Raw genomic sequence first — 21,420 nt, 5'->3', positions numbered from 1 at the left:
ATAACTTACAGATAATACTGTGTAAGTTGAAGGTATACAATGAGTTGATTTGATACATTTTATATACTGCAACAGGATTGCCACTGAAACTTTCATACCTCTATACATCAGGAAACTATCATTTCTTGTTTGTGGCAAAAACTTTTAAGGTCTAGTCTTTCAGCAATTTTGAAGTACATAACACATCATTGTTGACAGTAATCACTACGTGGTACATTCAGTCTCCAAGACTCATTCATCTTCTAGTTTCAAGTTGGTACCCTTGGACCAACATCTCCCCAAGTTCCCCCAACTGCCAGCCACTGGGAACCACCATTCTATGCTCTGTTTCTATGATTTCAGCTTTGTTAGGTTCCACATATAAGTGATATCATGCAATATTTGTCTTTCTCAGTCTGGCTTATCTCAATAAGCATGATGTCCACAAGCTCCCTTCATATTGCTGCAAATGGCAGGATTTCCTTCTTTCTTATGGTCGAATAATATCTCATTGTGTATATATATATATATGCCACAATGTCTTCATCCATTCATCCACTGATGGTTGTTTCCGAATCTTGGTTATTGAGAATAATGCTACAATAGACATGGTAATATATATAACTCTTCAAACTCCTGTTTTCATTTCCTTTGGATACATACCCAGGAGTGGGATTGCAGGATAATATGGTAGATCTATTTTTAATTTTTTGAGGAACCTCCATATTGTTTTCCACAGTGGCTGGACCAGTTTACATTCCCACCAACAGTGTACGAGGGTTCCCTTTTTTCCACATCGTCACCAACACTTGTTATTTGTTGTCTCTTTGATAACAGATATTCTGACAGTATGAGTTGCTATCTCATTATGGTTTTGATCTGCATTGCCCTGATGATTAGTGATGCTGAGCATCTTATGTGTCTACTGACCATTCGTATGTCTTCTTTGAAAAAATGCCTAGACAGGTCCTCTGCCTATTCTTAAATCAGATTGTTTTTTTGTTATTGACTTGTATGAGTTCTTAATATATTTTGGATAACAACCCCTTATCTGATATATGGTTTGCAAATATGTCTCCCATTCTGTAGGCTGCCTTTTCATTTAGTTGATGGTTTCTTTTCCTGTGCAGAAGCTTTTTAGCTTGGTGTAGTCCCATTTTTGCTTTCATTGCTTTTGCCTTTTGTGTCATATGCAAAATAGCATTGTCAAGACCAATTCAAGGAGCTTCCTCCCTGTTTTCTTCTTGGAGCTCTACAGTATCTGATCTATGTTTAATTAATACAGTTTGAGTTAATTTTTGTAAGTGGTCCGGTATCATTTTCTGTATATGGTTATCCAGTTTTCCCAGAACCATTTATTGAAGAAACTGTTCTTTCTCCATTGAGTGTTTTTGACTCCTGCGTCAAATATTAGTTGACTGTGTATGCAGGGGTTCATTACTGGGCTCTCTGTTCTGTTCCATTGGTCTATATGTCCATGTTTATGTCAGTACCATGCTGTTTTAATTATTATAGCTTTGTAGTACAGTTTGAAATTAGGAAGCATGATGTCTCTGGCTTTGTCCTTTTTCTCAAAATTGCTTTGACTATTTGGTGTCTTTTCTGATTTCATACAAATTATAGAATTGTTCTTTCTATTTCTGTGAAGAACACCACTGGAATTCAATGATTGCACTGAATCTGTAGATGGCTTTGGGTGTATGGACACATCAACAACATCAGTTCTCTAATCTATGGAAGAACTTTAACCAAATTGTTAAAATATTATTTTATTTTTAAGGTCAAATTCCACTTGTATATTTCTGGAATATAGCGATGAAATGAATTTTGTACGTTAACTGTGTATCCTTCAACCTTGCTGTGATTGCTTATTAGTTCTAGCAGGGTTTTTTGGTCAATTCTTTCATATTTTCTATATCAGATGACCATTTCATCTGCAAAGACAGTTTGATTTCTTCCTTACCAATATGTACACACTTACTTCCTTTTTGTTATTTTCAAATTAACTAGAACTTACCATATGATGTTGAAAAGGATTGGTGAGAGGGGAGAGCCTTGCTTTGCAACTGATCTTAGTGGGCAAACTTCAAGTTTCTCTCCATTGAATATGATGTTAGCTGTCGGTTTTTTGTAGATATTTTTTATCAAGCAGAGAAAGTTCACCTCTAATCCTAGTTTACTGAAAGTTTTTATTATGAATGAGTGTTGGATTTTGTCACATGCTTCTTTTGCAACTATTGATAGGATCATGTGATTTTATATAAACCAGTTTAAAGTCAAGAATAAATCATAACAATTGAAACTTGTAAATTACTAATATTTAAACAGTATTTTGTACTGGCAAGGGTGTGATAAACAGGCACCAGCATATATTGCTTGAAGTAGAGAAACTGATACAATTTCTTTGTGGGCCGGTTGGCAACATCTGTCAAGAGTTAAACATACATTCCCTTTGACTTAGCAACTCAATTGTTAGGAATTTATGGTCAAAATATGCACATGTGGACACAAAGATGCACGCCACAGAGTGCGGTAAGTAACAGTATAAGAGGAACAGCTAGGGCTAACCCTAATGTCCATCAATGAGATATTGGGTAAATAAATTGTGGTGCATAGGTGTCAAGGATTTTTACGGCCATTCAAAGGAGTAAGATGCATATGCTGAGTTGCAAATGTGAAAAACATATTAAGTTAGGAAAACACAGCACAACAATATGCATAAAACACCCCCATTAGGAGATAATTGTGTTTGTATGGATTTGTGTGTGTAGGAAGTTTCTGGAAGGGCAGGAGCAGACTGAGGGTTCTTGGGAGGGAGCGGGCACTGTGTACCCCCTTTTCCATCTTTTAAAGAGGTTCCCTTCCCACATATTGTTTTCATAAGAGTTCAAGGAAAATGTTCAAGTTGGTGTCAATTATACCATTTTTGTAAAGTATTTTCCTACTTTTTTACATTTAACTAATAAACAGTCATGGTTTTTTTCCAGTTCCTTCAAAATAGTAAATTATGACAATATAGAAATAGACTTCTATCTAGAAAAATAAAAATAATAGACAGTTTAAACCTCCTTGTAGACAAAAGGATGGGATATTTGTTTAATGTAAAAAGCAGCTATTTGGCCTGTGTAATTCTCTCTCTTCCTATAATTCAGAAATCTAATTAATGTAACTGGACTTTGAATCTGAGACTCTTAATCCCCATCACTAAAGGACATGGGTTTAGGAGATCCTAAGATCCACCTAAGGTACATCCCTAAAACTTACCTTCTTCATGAATTACCTCTCTCCAAGGGCCTCACTATTCTCTGGTCTATTCTGCAAACTGTACTTCATCGAGCAATATTTGAATCTTCCTTCAGTGCACTTTTCCCCAATTCTTACTCTTTTCCTTGTATAAGAGACTGTCAGGGAGCCAGAACGGATGGCAGAGAAAAGGGCTTGTGCATGAACGAACTCCTTCCATTCCCCATGCCCGGGGCTGCCCACTGGGCTTCCAGCCCTCGGAAAGGACACAGAGGACATGCCGAGGCCATCACAGGTGACTTTGCCTCAAGCAGTCCAGGAGGTCCTAGGCCGGGGGACCCGCTCGTGTACTCTGGGCTTCCTGGTCTGAAGTCTCTCTTCACTGGGAATGGGGAAACAGGCAGCGGTAGATGACATGAACCAGAAAAATCATTGAAGGCAGCAAGGCTGTCCATGTGACAGCACCTAACAGCTGTCGGGAGCGCTGACGCCTGGCTCTTCCCTCTAAGCAGCCGTCCTCACATATTCCATCATGTCCATCCTCTCCATCCCCAACAGCGACATCACGCACGTCCTTTTACACGAAGTAGAAAGGAATCTTCATCTCCCACCCTCATGACGGGAGCCACCCAATGTTCTCACATACAACAGCAACTCAACCTTTACCTATTAAATACAAACACAAACAACCATAATGCAGGGAGATTAAAACTGTTTCTAATGTGCTATGGACACAGTCATAAAGGAAGAGTTTGATTCTTCCTTGGGCGGGGAGGCATGTGGGAGAAAACCGAATTGAGATTTCTCAATCGTTAACGTTTACTGAGTGCTTACATTGTGAAAAGAGCTGTACATAAATGATGTCTTTAATTCTCACAAAAGCATAGATCGCATAATTATCATGTCTGTCTTACAAACAGGAAAACTGAGTCTTGGGGACTTTAATGTGTTCAGAGTCATCCTCTATCAGACCTCAAAGCCAGCCAGTCTAGTTTCAAATTACACACCATTAACGCTAAAAGCTTCTGCAGATTGGAGAATATGCCAGAAAAATAAGGGAAGAGATGGGCAGAACATTTAACTAGGGAAAAACTCAGACATAATGAAAGTCTATGATTACAAAATACGCAACATGTTTAGGAAAAAGTAGCAGCAGCTCACCCTTATATTATGCCCGCCCACTTTAGATCAGGTACTGTTCTAACTGTTTTTGTATATTAACTCATTAATCCTTCAAACATCATCAGAAAGTACAATTTTGCTCATTCCTTCTTGACAGAGGAAGAGACTGAAACACAGAGGTTAAAGTGACTTGCCCAATGTCACACAGCCAAGTAGAGGAGGTGAGACCGTGAAGGCAGGCAGTCTGGCTCAGGTGTGTGTCCTGAAACATCCCTACAGAGAGTTTCCTGTCTGACAGGGCTGCCCCCTGCCCCAAGGGCTGGGAAGCTGCCCAGTCAAGTCAGAAGGGGCTACCTGAGGACGTCAGACTTTCAACAGGAGGAAATAATATCACAGTAATGACATGAGTGCTGTGCACTTAAAAAGTACTGTCAATGTTACTCAGTTCTATATCTGAGAAATGTGCTTTCTGTTTGTGTGATGGGGAACATCTGAAGTAAAACTTGACCAAATCATGTGGACTGATGTAAATGGACAGTCTAACAAATTCAATTTTCTTCTTCTAAGCAATTCCCAAGTGGCTCTGGAGGCTGATATCAGAAAAAAGGAGAACCAAAGAACTGCATTTTCAGCAATAAAGGATGTGCATTAAAATATGCTGAGAAACTGTATATCAGGCGGTCGTTAGCCAGAGATTTTTGTAAAGGAATGTAGGATTGTTTTAAGATAGAATGAGTTATCTCCATAATGCTTAGAAGTATGCCTCGGTTATAGAAATGCTTTATCAATATTAAATAGTATGTTTCAAAAGACAGCATAATAATTAAGAGAATAAATTCCGGAACCTCAATCGCCAGGTTCAATGTCCAAATCTATCACTTGAGCAAATTCTATAAATTCTGTGTCTCAGCTTTTTCCATGAATAAAATGAGGTAATAACTGTAACCCACTTCACGTCACATCACTGTTGTGAAATTAAATTAGTTATGCATACATGTGTCTGTATGCAACTACATACATACATATACACACAAATATACATTATATATAGTATGTATATCTTTAGAAAAGTTCCAGACATAAATGAAACACTATGAAGTTTAGCTATTATCTGTGTCTTAAACAGAGGAATCAAACAACGTCACACGAATTCACTGTAGTATTCAAAATATTATGACCTGTTTCTTAAATGCAATTAATATTATAAAGTAATATGAGCTGTGGACTTTGGGGGACCCTGACGTGTCAGTGTAGGTTTACAATTGTAACAAATGTCCCATCTGATGGGAGTGGTGACAGTGGGGAAGCTGTGCACATGTGGGGCAGGGGGCACGTGGGAAATTCTCTAACTTCTGTCCAATTTTGCTGTAAACTGAAAACTGCTCTGAAAAATAAAGTCTGTTAAAAAAACGGTGTTGCCAACGGTCTCTATTCTAACCAAAGAGATTCATGGAGATACTCCATGAGTTACATAAACATCTGTCCAAAAACACAATTAAAGTCCATTTATTATAAAAAAGGAATGCTTATATAAAAAGGTAGACATGATTTCAAATCTTAAATCTGCCCTATTTCTCTCCCTCTCTCTCTGTCTATACGAGTAATCTCAGGCAGAATACCCAGAATCTCTGGGCTTCAGCTTTTGTTTCTGTATAATGGGCACAATAATCTTTGGTATAAAACACTAGGGTTGTTGTAAAAACTAAATCAGTTTAAGGCACTTAGTGAAGAGCTTTGCACACGTTAAGTTTGAAATAAACGTTGGATTTCACTCTCCCTAAGAACAATATCAATGCCTTCATGTACCACAGAGGGTCATTAATTCAAAATAGTTATGGTAAGTTCAATTCAGTTTAAATATTTTGGGGATTCTGCTAAACTTACGCCTTGAGATTGAATCCTCCCATCATAAATACCTCAATAGTACAGCAATGGAAATATAAATACCATCGCCATGCATTTAATAATCACCCAAAGGAATTCGACCTTCTTTTAAATAAGGTCATTAAAACTATGAATTCCAAAAGTATATCGTTAAAATAGAGGAGCTTTAGGATTCACTCTCTTTTGACATCTATTTTTGATAAGGAGCATTTTAAACTAGCTTCACTATTCTTTGATTTAATGCCTTCTTACGAGGCCAAAAGCATTTCCTTACTGATTTTATTTTCAACCTTTGGTGTAAATGAAACAGAAATTAACAGGACTGGTTCTGTCCTGCAACAACTTCTTCAATCTTGCTCCTTGCTTATTTTGCCAAACCATTTTTTTTTTTTTAATACCAGCAGCATCGATTGAAGCCCAAAACACTGATCTAGAAATAGTGCTAATCACCAGCAGCTGTACAGGCAGCAAAGGAGCAAAAGCCCCGGGCTCTGCTCACAATATGCAAACCCTGGACCCCTGTTCACAACACACAAACACTAGGGAACAAAACCCTTAGCTACCTAAATACTGGCAGCTCTTCCCCAGAGTAACAACGTGAAACGGGATCAGAGCCATACCTGGGAAGCCAGCACACACTTCATATCAAACCCCCTACACAACTGGCTATGCTGCCATAGTGGAAAGCGTGCTGCAGTCCATGTGCTTTCTCACTGTTCATAAAACTATTTGGTTTCACAGTGATGGAAATGGAAAGAGTAACAGAAAGCAGCACAAGAACACAGGCTTCATGCTGGTCTGAGACCAATTCTTCACAGAAAAAGCCATCAGGAGACAAACATCAAAACACATGACGTTAGGGCTTCCCTGGTGGCGCAGTGGTTGAGAGTCCGCCTGCCGATGCAGGGGACACGGGTTCGTGCCCCGGTCCGGGAAGATCCCACATGCCGCGGAGCAGCTGGGCCGTGAGCCATGGCCGCTGAGCCTGCGCGTCCGGAGCCTGTGCTCCGCAACGGGAGAGGCCACAACAGTGAGAGGCCCGCGTACCGCAAAAAAAAAAAACAACGTTAAACACGACATATGTGGAAGTTTAGACAACGCTCTACGTCTGCAAAGCCAGCGTGAAGCACAGAGTGAGCTTTGGAAGCAGGCTGTTTCTCTGGTCAGAAGACAATTCATGTTATTTAAAGCACTAAGGAAGGAAATATTTACCAATTATCTGAGGTATTTGCAAACCTAAGGCGAGTACCTACCAGTTTCTTCAAACAGTTATGGACTAATCTCTCTCTCACAATTTCATATCTTCCTCACCCTTTTTTACTGGCAATAACTTATTTGCTTCAATCATTCAATACATTTACTTTAAAACATCTGTTGACTGACTTCTACACGCTTCCCAGACCACCTTCAACAAATAAGCACAGAAAAGAACTTGTAGACTGAGGTTATCTAGACTAACCAATTCAGTTGATCAAACGACTCATTTTTTCCTCTAAATGTTCTATAAATAACGGTATTTTAATACAGTCTTCAACAAAAATATACACGAGCCAGTAAGTACGCCAGGTTCTGAGTATAAAGTGGTGAATAAGACACAAACCCACTTTCAGGAAATACCCAGTCAATTGAGGAGATGGTGTTAGATGATTCATCACCAGCATGGTGGGTGTCACAGGATGAGAAGTCCAGGGCACTAAGGTAACAGGGACAAGCGTGTGCTATCTAGTTGGTGGTGGTGGTGGGGGGAGGCGGAAAGCTTAGGAAGAACTCTTTGGAATAAGGCAAGGATTCATTCTTCTCTTACATGAGATCGAGGAAAGAAACAATAAGTTGTTCCTATAAATGAAAAACAGCAGGAATTTCTAACCTAAGCAATGTAAATGGCCGAAATTGATGAATTAAGCGCCTTTTCTCTGTTCCCATGCCTCACCCCCCAAAACACACACAAGCCCCCAACGTAAGCTCTACGTTACTTACATCAGTCGATTATTTACATAACTGATCACACTGCATGGCAGCCCTCCTTCCCTAAGTGCTGTATAAACATTCCCTGTGTGCCGACATCCTCAAAGCACGTCAAATATTAAGTTCACTTCTTCAGAAACTAGTTTTTTATTTATTGAATATAGTGTGTACTGAGTGCAATTTTTAAAGTCTCTAGCGGAAACAGAAGTGGACTAAACACTATTTACAAAAACACTCCGATGCCCACCTCCTCCAAGCTCAGCCCTCACGCAGCCCAGGCAGAGCTGGCCGTGGTCCTGATTCAGGCCGCTTCATCTGCCTACACTCAAATTTAGCTCTTGGCCTCTGAGAGTCCTTACCAGGTTAAGGAAGTTTCTTTTTGTCTGTAGTTAAGTCTGTTTACAGTAAGTCAGAGAAGCAGTGAGATGCACATTGGTAAAAGGCACTGACACAGGTGTCAGTAAACAGGAGTGGATGCTCTGAAGCTCCCTGGCTCTGTGACATCAGTTACTTCAGCGTCTCCCAGCTCACTGGTCAGCGGTCGTCAGGAGACCATCTCTGCCCCAGACATGCTATTAACTGGGAAGTCTTCACTTGCTCGCCTCCTAGGGTTCAGGGAGCTGGGGTGAGATGGCAAAAGAGCCTTTCCCAAGGTGTTAAATGTGGGTGCATGGAAACCTCCCCGGGGTCTCGGAAATGTGCAATGGAACAGTTTTGCTTTTCTATGAAATGAAACGATGAACTCTCTGCAACTTAGGGATTCATTTCCACACCATCCTCCTGACTTCTCAAGTAGAAATCGCCTCTCCCACACCCCTACATGTATGTTTACATACTAATATTTTAAATGTTTGATGACTAATTAATAGGAACTCCAAGAAATTCAGAAACTGTTTGGAATTCTAAGGAAATACGGAGAAAAATAAACTTCTGGCCCAAGGTGTTGCTGTCCTCCTATAAAACTGCCAGAGAGGTCATGATTGCCTGGGGGTAAATACCTGATAAATGCTTCACCCCCCTGTAACTCCCCAGCGCCCAGAGTGTGCTGATTTCAGGAGATGCTCTTTCCTGGGAGGCTCGTACACTTCCCGGCCCCATGCTGTGCTTCTCTTTCCCGCCCCCCCATGCTGTGCTTCTCTTCCCCCCATCCCTCTATTACTTCCACGAGGAAGTTACTGATATGACACGATTCTTTGTCCCAAGTGAACTCATTCCCAAAACTCTTATCTCGGCTACCCTGACCTGCCCCTGTATTTGGGTTCAGCCATCACCGCCTGGGCAAGGGGAACGAAGACCCCCGCTAATCTACTCAGCACGGAATAAGGGGCTTCATGTGTAAGTGCTTTCCTGTCAATAAGGAACATCAAAGAAACTTAAATGCTGGTTGTTTCCTAGAACTGCTACTTATGTTATCACTCTCTGATGTTCTTATTCTGGGTCCGCTGGTATGTTTGACTAACACAATTTAGATGTCACTACGCTAAAGTCAGAAACCAATTCGTCTCTGAACACCCCTGAAATAGCGAAATTCTCTTGCTCATCTGATGTAAAAACAAAACATGAATCACAGCCACTGTCACAGAAGAGAGCGTTCTCGTAAAGACAGTTCCTTTTAGAGTAACAGAGGGAGTGGGCACACCTGCCGCCTCGGTCAGCTACCCCGTGATTGCACTTTGTGGGTTGCGCCATGTTCCCATCCTGACTCAGCACCAAAGTCCACACCCTGTTTCTAAATTACTGGCACCTCTCCACATGCAACCTACCCGACAGGAGCAGTGCTGATCTTGACATAAGATATTTAAACACTCTCTTCTCCTCTTGGGATTTTGTGTCAGCCTTCAGGGAACAGACCCCAGGGCTTCAGCAGTACCACTGATTCCTTGAAGACCCAGACCTCTATTTGTGACTTTTCATCTTTTATTTTTAATAAACATCAATCATTCACTCTTTTTTCCTATTAACTTTGTTCCTAACTCTCCCCTGAGGGATATAGGACCTTTTGGGTTGGCGTATGCAGAAATACTTAGAAGATACCCAAACTGTACTTTCCTTAAACTTGAAAAAAGTGTAAGTATGCAGATATAGCCCTCTAACGCAATCTTCACAAAACCCTCTTTTTCTAACAGTATATGCCTAAATTCTATAATCTAGAGTAATTCTGACTGATAACAATGTTTAACCCAAGTGAATCATGATTGTATTAGCCAAGGTTTTACAACTGTTTCAATAAACTCTGGATAAAAGCTTAGCAGACGTTGCCAAACATTTACACTCTGCAGTAACTCCCGGTACAAAACCCTTCAGTCAGTGGGACTGAGTTTACGAGGTTACCTGTGCGTGAGCCTCCGCTGACCAACGCAGACTGCGGTCTGAGAACCTTGAACAATGCACACTTCGTGGCGACTACATTTCAGCCTTAAGCACGGGTCTTTAGTCAGGTCTAGAGCTAAAAAAAAAAAAAGAAAGAGATTGCACAGAAAACATTAAAATAAGTTTCTGTACAATGGAGGTTCTAATCTCATCAAACACAATTTGATCAGGGAATTTACAGAGCGTTCAGCTGTGTATTTTGTTCACGTTTTTCCTCTATTAAGAGGTACTTTTGCTTCCACTCACGTAACACAGAGTCAACAGAGATTTGTAGTTTAGTCTCATCCATTCTGTTCAGAAGCTGAAATGCACAAACCCCTGTGATCAGACGATGTGTGATCAAAACAGAAACTTTACAACCAAAACTCTCTGTAGTTGCTACTGCCTTCTAAGCATTCAAGGTAGAGAAATGAAGGTAGGGTGTGTTGCTGCAATATTTGTATCAGTGAGGAATTATAAATTATACTTCCGCTTTTCCTGGATGGATGCAGGTGGGCAGAAAAAAAGGCTGAAACCCAAAAGGGTGTCAGTCGACATTAGAGTCTTGGGATCTCCAAGAAAAGTCTACAGCTGTATGGGGGGCTGCCTGAGGGCATCATGGTAGGAAATGAGATGTATTTTCATTTTTAAAGTGTTTGTGCCTGACATCTGAACTACTGTATCTCCAGAAAAAAACCTCTATCTCGGTGGCTGCCAACACAAAACTGTGTAATTTGTTGCTGTGTTGTTTTTTTTTTATATCAGTTTTACTACAATATAACTCACATACTATATGATTTATTCTTTTAAAGTTTAAATTTTAGTTAAGATTTGGTTTACTATATGATACATTCTTTTAAATTTTAAAATCTGCAGCATAGTCAAGACCCATACCCCTGTGTTGGAACCCCACAAACGGGAAGATAATCAAAATTGCAGAGGTTCTCCCCAAGGAGCAAGGGATCTGAGCCCCTCAAAGGGCTCCCTAGCCCAGGGGTCATCATTCAACTCAGTATCAAAAAACAAAAAACCCAATGAAAAGTTGGGCAGAAGACCTGAACAGACATTTTCCAAAGAAGACATACAGATGTCAACAGGCACGTGAAAAGATGCTCAACATCAATAATCATGAGGGAAGCGTAAATCAAAACCACAATGAGATATCACCTCACCCCTGTCAGAATGGCTGTTACCCAAAACACAATAAAAAACAAGTACCGGTAGAGCATGTAGAGAAAAGGGAACCCTTGTGCCCTGTTGGTGGGAATGTAAAGTGGTGCAGCCACTGTGGAAAACAGTACGGAGGTTTCTCAAAAAACTAAAAATAGAACTACCGTATGATCCAGCAATCCCACTCCTGGGTATTTATCCAAAGAAAACAAAAACACACATTTGAATAGATCTATGCCACCCTATGTTCACTGCAGCAGTATTTACAATAGCCAAGACGTGGAAGCAACCTAAGTGTCCACTGACAGATGAATGGATAAAGAAGATGTGGTACATATATATAATGGAATATTACTCAGCCATAAAAAAGAATGAAATAATGCCATTTGCAGCAACATGGATGGACCTGGAGGGTTATTATGCTCAGTGAAATAAGTCAGATGGAGAAAGACAAACACTGTATGATTACATTTATATGTGGAATCTAAAAAACAAAACAAATGAACAAACATAAACAGAAATAGGCTTATAGATACAGAGAATAAGCTGGTGGTTGCCAGAGGGGAGGGGGTGTGGGGGGATGAGTGGAGAGCATGAAATGAGGTACACACCTCTAGTTACAAAGTAAGTAAGGCACAGGATGTAAGGAAGCTTATAGGGAATAGCCTCGACAGTATTGTAATAACTTTGTACAGTGACATATGGTAACTAGACTTACTGAGGTGCTCATTTTATAATGTACAGAAATACTGAAGCACTATGTTGTACACCTGAAACAAATATAATATTTTAGGTCAATTATATTTTAATAAAAATTAATTCAATGGTTTTTCAGTATTTGTAAAACTATTAATCAATTTTAGAATAGTATTATCACCTCAAAAAAATAACCATACCCTTTAGTTATCACCCTTATTCTCCCAACCTATGACAACCACCTACAGTGGGCACTCGCTAATCGATTTTCTGTCTCTATAGATTTCATACAAATGGAATCATATAATATGTGGTCTTCTCTGAGTGGTTTCCTTCATTTAGAACAATGTTTTCAAGGTCCAACCATGTTATAGCTGCATCCTTACTTCATTCTTTCATGTTGCTGAATAATATTCCATTGCGTGGCTATTCTACATTTACTTGTCCATTCACTAGTTGACAGGCATTGTGCTGTTGACACCTTTTCTCTAGTTTAAATAATACAGCTATTGGTGATCTCTATTGGTGATGCTTAGTGATATTTTGTTGTGATTTATTATGGGGCGGAGGCCAGAGAGGGAGTTGGTATAGATAAGGAAAAGGCTGAGTGTCCAGTTTGGGTACAGGTCAAAGTTGAGAGAGAGAATCCATGAAACACAGCAAGCTGAAAATAAAATTCCAGTGCATGTAAAAGAATAAAGCCAGGGTGACCAGAAGAATGTGCATTTGGAATCTTAAAAAGTATCTGGGAGGACCCTGGGCTTTTCACTGGACATGAAACGTAGATTTGAGCCAGTCTTTTGTAGACAAACGTAGGTAAACTAGAGCTAATACACGGTGTATGAATCGAACTTAGTTTTACGAATATGTTAAATCTTAGGCACATTTAGTCAATAACCTAAATAAATGGGTTCATTTTGACAATCAATGAATCCAATGAAATATGTATATAAAGATATATGTGTATATATATATATTGCATATAGGCAGATATCGATAGATACATATTTTCTTCCTTTAAAAATACAAAGTATAGGGCCTCCCTGGTGGTGCAATGGCTAAGAATCCTCCTGCCAGTGCAGGGGACGCGGGTTCGAGCCCTGGTCCGGGAAGATCCCACATGCCGCGGAGCCACTGAACCCGTGCACCACAACTACTGAGCCTGCGCTCTACAGCCCGCGAGCCACAACTACTGAAGCCCACGCGCTTGGAGCCCGAGCTCCGCAACAAGAGAAGCCACCACAATGAGAAGCCCCTGCACCGCAACGAAGACCCAACGCACCCAAAAATAAGTAAAATAAATTTATAAAAAAAAATACAAAGTATATCTGTGTAAAACTTTTATTTGAGATTTCAAACAAACATGAAGTTTAAAATAAAGAATATGAACACATATATTGATAAAATATTCCCTAACAGACATAGCATGATGTTGGGTCGGCCAAAAAGATCTTACGGAAAAACCCAAATGAACTTTTTGGGCAATCCGATAAAATGGTCAAGACATTAAACACATGTATTTGCAACACAAATCTCCCATCTCCTCCAGTCTAAGCAAAACACCTTCTGACAAGCAATGATTAGCTCAACTATATTTTCTCTTAATTTCTAAGTAGTATCAAAAATTAAGATAAACTATATTATTTTATTCCCTATAAAACATTAAGCATTCTTTGTTCAGTATGAAAATGCAAATTTTCATACTGAAAATACTTTCATATTTTGAAAGTATTATGAAAATACTTTCATAATGAAAATGTAAATTTCATTATACCGTCACAGTTTAAACTGCCACTAATTTAAAAACTATTATACCTTGGAATACCTTGGAATCATACGATTTCTTGTTGGACAACGTAAAAGAAAAACATACAATAACTTAGTACACATTAAAAATGTCTTGAGCTATTTCTAGTCCTCAGTCTATTTTGATTTTTAATCATTAATATGACTTTTAAATATTGATTAAAATTAAAGAATTCTGTCTAACAACTAAACAATGACATTGCACCTACAACTGTGCCTTGTAAACGTACATGTCATATATTCATTGTTGATATAGTTAATCTAGGACATCATTCTAAAAAAGGAGTGTTTCCACTCAAATAAAACACTATATAGTACATATAAAACTATCACGGTTAATCTAATCTAATTGTACTTTGAATGGTATAGTTAGTTATTTCTTTCAGTTTTCTTTACCTTACACAGCCCACATTAGGTAATTTTCAAAAGTTCCATGACCCTCTTATGTTATATCTATTTAATAAGATAGATCAGAACTCAAAAATTGATATAGAGTGAGAAGGAAATTATCAGAACAAATACAGCACATGAAAAAGAATTTAATGCAAGTTTGGCATAAAACTTTACATAAATGATCAAATGAAAGAGCAGGAGCCTTTGTCAAGAGATGGAAAATATAACAGAAAGTGAACATGAGGAAGCCCGTACGGAGAATCTGAAACAAGAAGACGACACTTTCTGTGCATGTGATTTTAACCATCTGTACTTTTGAGTAGAACTCACATTGTTGGCAGCTTACAACTATAAAACATCACAGGCTATAAATACAGATGCCTGAGATTTTATTCTTGAAATCACAACAATGACACAACCATTTTCCTCTTGGCTGAAGCCCATGGATCACAACCAATCCTGTATCTTAGAGGCTGGATAAAACCATGTGCGCCCCCCGGCTGCGCTCCGTTCTTTCCATCTTTTTCTTTTTTTTTTTTTTTTTTTTTTTTTTTTTGCAGTACGCGGGCCTCTCACTGTTGTGGCTTCTCCCGTTGCGGAGCACAGGCTCCGGACGCACAGGCTCAGCGGCCATGGCTCACGGGCCCAGCTGCTCCGCGGCATGTGGGATCTTCCCAGACCGGGGCACGAACCCGTGTCCCCTGCATAGGCAGGTGGACTCTCAACCACTGCGCCACCAGGGAAGCCCCTTTCCACCTTTGTCAAATTACCTAATCCTATTCTATGCTGCATTAGTGTTTTTAACTTTCTCTCAGTCACCCAGTAAAGCCACACCTAGGAAGATTTCAGCTAGTGCATTCAATTCACTTGGTTATATTCTTTTCTTCATCTACTAATCTAATAATAATAATCTAATAATTCAATAATCTTTCTCATTGATATGAACTAACCTGAGGACTTAACTGATATTTTTTTCTCCTTTTATTACTGAAGTATAGTTGATTTATATTATATAAGTTACAAGTGTACATTTGACTGTTACAAGTGTACAACAAGTGATTCACGATTTTTAAAGGTTACTCTCCATTTATAATTATCATAAAATACTGGCTATATTCCCTGTGTTGTACAATATATACTTGTAACTTATACCTAATAGCTTGTACCTCTTACTCCCCTGCCCACTAGTAACGACTAGTTTGTTCTCTGTATCCGTGAGTCTGTCTCTTTTTTTGTTATATTAACTAGTTTGTGGTATTTTTTAGATTCCACATATAAGTGTTTCTTTGTCTGACTTACCCATGTTACTGCAAATAGCAAAATTTCGTTCTTTTCATTGTGCTCCTAAAGTGCATTATTGCATTTCAGCACACATGACACCACATACCCTACGTACTCGCCACAGACTCAACCCTTTAACTGGAAGAGAGACGAATAAATAGCTAAGGAGAATACACTGTTGGGTGTAAATTATATACGTGTGTGTGTGTGTATTTAGCTTTGTGGTAACAAACACACACGCAGATGAAGGGATTATATAATGGTGAGAGGATTCCCTATTCAGGGAGTGACAGACAGTTCAGGATCAGTAAAATGCAAATGTGGGTGATACCAGCAAGTAGTGTGGGAAAACACTGGAGATGAAGATGGAAGCTTCTGACCCACTGGAGTTTCACCTTGTCAGTAATGCTACATGGTCGAGGGATTTTGAGTTGGGGAGGGGTGTAATGAGGTTTGTCACACACAAGAATCTGGAGATGCTCTGAAGAATACGTGATCAACAGGGAAACTAACAAAATGTCCAGGAGAGAAGGGATAAGGAAGATGGGCACCACAGGGCAGGGCAGAAATGGTTTCAGGGGCTCAGGCAACGCCTGGTTTGAACAGGTGTGTGGAGGCAGCAACCTGAACCCACTGAAGAAACTTCCCGATTCTCCCTTCCACTATGTACACTTTGTCCGACATTAATATTGCTGTAACTGCTTTTCTTCTTCTGATTTGTATTTTCCTGGTGAACTTTTCCTCCAATCCCTTTATTTCTCAATTCTTAATTTTTATATTTTAAAGGCAGCTTTCGAAACCCTTTGGTGGATTTAGAAGCCCAACCTAAGACAATTTATCTCTTTTTCTGTTTTACCTATTGTAATTTTTTTTTTACTATAATTGGACTCTTTTCTATCATGTTATTTTGTGCTTTCTATTTCGCAGTGTTCTTTTTCCTTTGCTTTTCTTTCCCCTTTCCTGCCTCATAGTGTATTGGTTGTATTTTATTCATTTAGCACCTTTGTCCTTCCTGCTAGTTTGGAAATTATGACATCTCTTTAGTTGTTTACATGCACAGCTGGCATAACTGATAAGAACACCCATATAGTAAGTAGTTCGTCCTCCTTCTGAAGGGAACTAGCACCTTTGAACACATCAGCATCAGATCTTTGAAATTCAGTTTCTTCACCATTTTCTCTTTTTTTTTTTTTTTTTAAAGAGGATGTGGTGGGTAGGAGTTTATTAATTAATTAATTTATTTTTGGCTGTGTTGGGTCTTCGCTTCTGTGCGAGGGCTTTCTCTAGTTGTGGCAAGCAGGGGCCACTCTTCATCGCAGTGCGCAGGCCTCTCGCTGTCGCGGCCTCTCTTGTTGCGGAGCACAGGCTCCAGACGCTCAGGCTCAGTAGTTGTGGCTCACAGGCCTAGTTGCTTCCGCAGTATGTGGGATCCTCCCAGACCAGGGCTTGAACCCGTGTCCCCTGCATTAGCAGGCAGATTCTCAACCACTGCGCCACCAGGGAAGCCCCCCATTTTCTATTAGTTACACCACACGTTACCACCCCACCCCTGCAAATTAGTCATTATTTCTATTATTATTATTTTTACTGACACAGCTCATCTATAATTATCAACTCTACCAATTTATGCCCATCATTGCTTCCTGCAGTTCACTCCTCCTTTCGGGTTTTCTTATATTATTTCCTCCTATTTGTCGAAGCACATCCTTTTGTGATTGTTTCAACAAGCACAATTTGTGCTCTGCCTTCGATATGTATTTACTTTTCGGAATGTATCTTTATTTTTCAACCCCCCTTAAAGGATAATTTAGCTGTGCCTGGAACTTTATTTGATAATTATTTTTTCTTTACCACCGTGAAGATATCATTTCATGTTCTTCTGCCATCAGATGCCGCTAACTAGTACGTCTGCTCGCCGTCCACGTAGGCAATCATTCTTTACCTCCTGAATATTATAATATTTTGTTATCATCAAAATTTTGTGCTTTGGAATGTTTATCTCCAGCTAATCTAGCGAACATCTAAGCAAATGCACCCTTCTGAATTTCAACTGGTAACATAAAGCATATTTAGGTGATAAGAGAACTATTTAGCAGTTGGAATAAAACCAAGAAAACAAAGACTCAGCTGGATATTCATCATGATTTAAGAGCAGGTGAACTGTGCCACTGAGAGTTGGGTTTAAATTTTGGAAAAATGTCAACATCACTAAAGAGTAAAATCAACATACGTATCAGCATTCACTCGGAACCTGTCTCTTTAAGCTTAATCGGACGCTTTTACAAAAAATGCAGTAACCTGCAACCCCAAAATGAGGTTAAAATCCTTCCTCATGGTTCAAGAAGGAAGCATCAAATATGCTTTTGTTGCTTTTCTAACAATAGTTCACTTCACTTTAACTCTACGCCGTGAAACTAAAGGAAGAAGTGGTCTTCTAGGGAATTTTTTACACCTTGCCAGATGTTATAATGAAAGGCTGTGCAAGTGAGCAGCATGGAAAACAGACTAATGCCTGAGAGTTAATTAGACTTTTGACAACCAGTTTTATGGTGTTAAATGTGATTAAATGTAGCCTCCAGTCTTTGCAGTGACTTTTAGTTTGAAACCTTACTATCATTTCAGTTACATAAAATCCACCCACTCTAACTTGGTGTCCCCACTACGAACACTTCATGTGGAGGTCTACACAATTCACAGATTCAGATGCAATGGCTTGATTAATTTATTTTGTAATAAACATATATCAAATATAAGAGTGTTTATTTCAATAATATCCTATCTTATAAAGGTGTATTAAATGCAACTGACTACTGCATTGATCAAAGTTAATGAAAACTCCAGGAGCCACAAGGCACAATCTCTTCCTAGAGTTGTTCTGCTCTAGTCAAAGACTGATGAGGATTTTCAACATGACGTTCTCTTCAGTTCTTTATCATCCTTTTTCTTTGTCAATACATCATATTGACTCTTAAAGTGATAAATGCTAATAGTGTTTCTTTTATAAAGTAGATGCATTCCAGAAAAATTGGTTACGTGTAAAACTCATTATTTTTACTGGTTTCCATTTTCAAATCTATTATTTCAAATATAAAGATGATGACATTTAACCTCCATCATAAAGGTTTATATCTGGGATTTTCTTTCCAATATTAGAGCTAAACATACCTATGATTTGGTTCACATTTACTAAAGGGCTGCCTGAAACAGAATCATAAGGAAAAGTCCCTAAAAATACAACAATAACAGCTTGTCTTATGAAATAATGTTTACCTACAGTTCCTGCTTATGTCCCCTAACTATTCTATACCCAATGTCTTTACCTATAAATGGAAGAAATTGGGCTAATTCTAAAATATAAAATAACATATTCTATAATTTTGTGCTTTAACTGACCTGGGAGCCGTGACATTAAAAAATAAGAAATAATTTAGAAAATGAGCACTGAGTTGAAAATATGTTTATGTGACTTTGCATAAACGTGTGTTAACTGCCTAGAACATTTGCAGATGCACAGAAAGTACTCCATTTGCCCATTCTTGTTTGTATTCTAAGTGACAGTTATTAAAGTCGTACAAAACTTCTGTAACTTGCCAGGCAGCTACAAGCACCTACCCTGAGCCACACTCTGCCCTTGATCAGGCCACTGACTCTAAGCTCACTGCTTCCCGAAGTAAATTCTACTCTTCCGTTTTTGCCTATTTAAAAGGAAAAATGATAATGTCCACATGCATTCTTTCTGAAAAGACAAATGAATCTAATCCCTAAGAGACACAATCAGGGCTTCTAAGCACCTGCACGCTTTGTCCTGAAACAGAGGCAAACATCTGATGCTGAGGCAGAGCAAAGGGGAGGAACTGACCCAGGAACCCACGGCTCCTCCCAGACTTGGGATGCAGATCTCGCTGGAGAAAGCGACCACCCACTGGGTGCCTGAGCGTCTGGCTGACAGGACGGAGCTGGTCCACAGTCTCTGGAGAGCAGGCAACACCGTCCCACTGCCCCATGGCTGGTATGGGTGCACCCAGGCTGGAGGGAGGGACTGCAGCTGGGGGGCACCAGGAAGCCTCCACCCACGTGCAGCCCAGCTGGCGCTGACAGGAGTGTGCTCGTGGGGACCCTGAGTATCGGGCATCCATTCTCCAGTGCAAGACCTGGGGTGTGAGGCGTCCCCTGAGCCTGGGGTGTGCAAGCCTGCCTTGGGGTGCAGCTGGGGTGCAGACCCCCGCCTGTCACCATCATGTACCCCTGCCAAGACATAAGGAGAAACAAGAAAGAAAAGCCCCCCCACCCCCCGCTATGCAACGCCCTTGTAGCCCCTCTACTGACAAAGCTGAACTTTGTGTTGGCTACAAAGGCCATGTGCTCCCGGATCCAGCTCCACGGCTGCAGAGAAAGGTGGGTTGAGAGATGACAGGGCATAAACTGACGCCCTGCATGACCTCTCCGGAACGCAGTTCAGTGCTTTGTTATACAGTTAAACCACACTACATCTATGAATTCAGCCAAGATAATTTTCTTGCATGTTCACAAAAAGACTATTACAAAAATGTTTGTGGCATCCACAGTTATAAGAAAGAACTCAAATACCCATCAGCGGAGGAGTGAATCAACAAATTGTTGTCATGCAGACAGACTACTACCCAACAATAAAACAGACCCCCAAAAAAACCCCGAAACATGCAAAAATGTTGGCTGAGTCTCAAAAACATTATACCGAACAAAAAATATAGACATGAGATACACACATAGTGTAGTTCCATGTACATCAAATTCTAGAGCAAGCTAAACTAAATTAAATGAAAGAAGTCCGAACAGCTTGGAGCAGGGATGACTTGGGTCAGGCCAGGACGGGGGACGGGGCCGGGGGGTAGGAGAGAGGGCAGAGCGGACAGTGTGAGGAAGGTTCGTTCTCTATTTCTACTTCGACTGAGGTGGTATTAATTCAATGATCTGCATCCACAAAAATGGATCAAACTGTATATTTTATTTCACTTTATTTTATGTAAATCGTGCATCAGTAAAAATGAGGAAAGCCTCATTTCCTCCTTTTTACGAGGCTTTCAAAAGAAAAATCTCCATTCTCCAAGATAATATTTAAGGCCTTCTCCATGAACTACCTCAGCCCAGCAGAGGACACAATCAAAAATCAAAGATGACACATTTCACCTGAAACTTAGATACTGAAAATCAAGCCTTCCCCATCAGTGAAGCATGTTCTTTTATAAGGTAACTATTGTACACTAAGGACAGGTAAAGTCAATGAAAAACAAGTAATGACAGGAAGAAGAATGCAGAACTAGATCTCCCTTTCTCAAATGTGCACTTATAGGCTGTTGGTAACGTCCACAAAAGACTTCCACCTAACCGCTGGGATCTTAACATCTTAAATATGGAAAGAGGTTTTAAGTGCGCCCAGACTTTTAAAATGAAGACGGTTTTACAGAACCAGTGATAATACTGGCTGAAGTAACGAATTAGTAGAAATCATAACTAAATGCTTTTTAACAGACATAGTCATCTTCAGAACACATT

The 21,420-nt window shown here is 39.7% G+C and overlaps 1 protein-coding gene across 2 annotated transcripts in view; it reads right to left on the bottom strand.

Moving 5' to 3' along the window:
* The window catches only part of SPOCK3 (SPARC (osteonectin), cwcv and kazal like domains proteoglycan 3), a 436,458-nt gene that overhangs the window by 255,903 nt on the left and 159,135 nt on the right, over nt 1-21,420 (bottom strand). For both annotated transcript variants that reach the window (XM_060301385.1, XM_060301384.1), the window contains exon 4: nt 10,525-10,639. In XM_060301385.1, coding sequence (XP_060157368.1) covers nt 10,525-10,639 — 115 coding nt within the window. The remainder of the gene's footprint in view (nt 1-10,524; nt 10,640-21,420) is intronic.

Source organism: Globicephala melas, chromosome 6 (assembly GCF_963455315.2).
Source record: "Globicephala melas chromosome 6, mGloMel1.2, whole genome shotgun sequence".
NCBI classification, from domain to species: Eukaryota; Metazoa; Chordata; class Mammalia; order Artiodactyla; family Delphinidae; genus Globicephala; species Globicephala melas.
The sequence above is the reverse complement of the archived record's forward strand: the minus strand, read 5'-3'. Positions and strand labels throughout refer to the sequence as shown.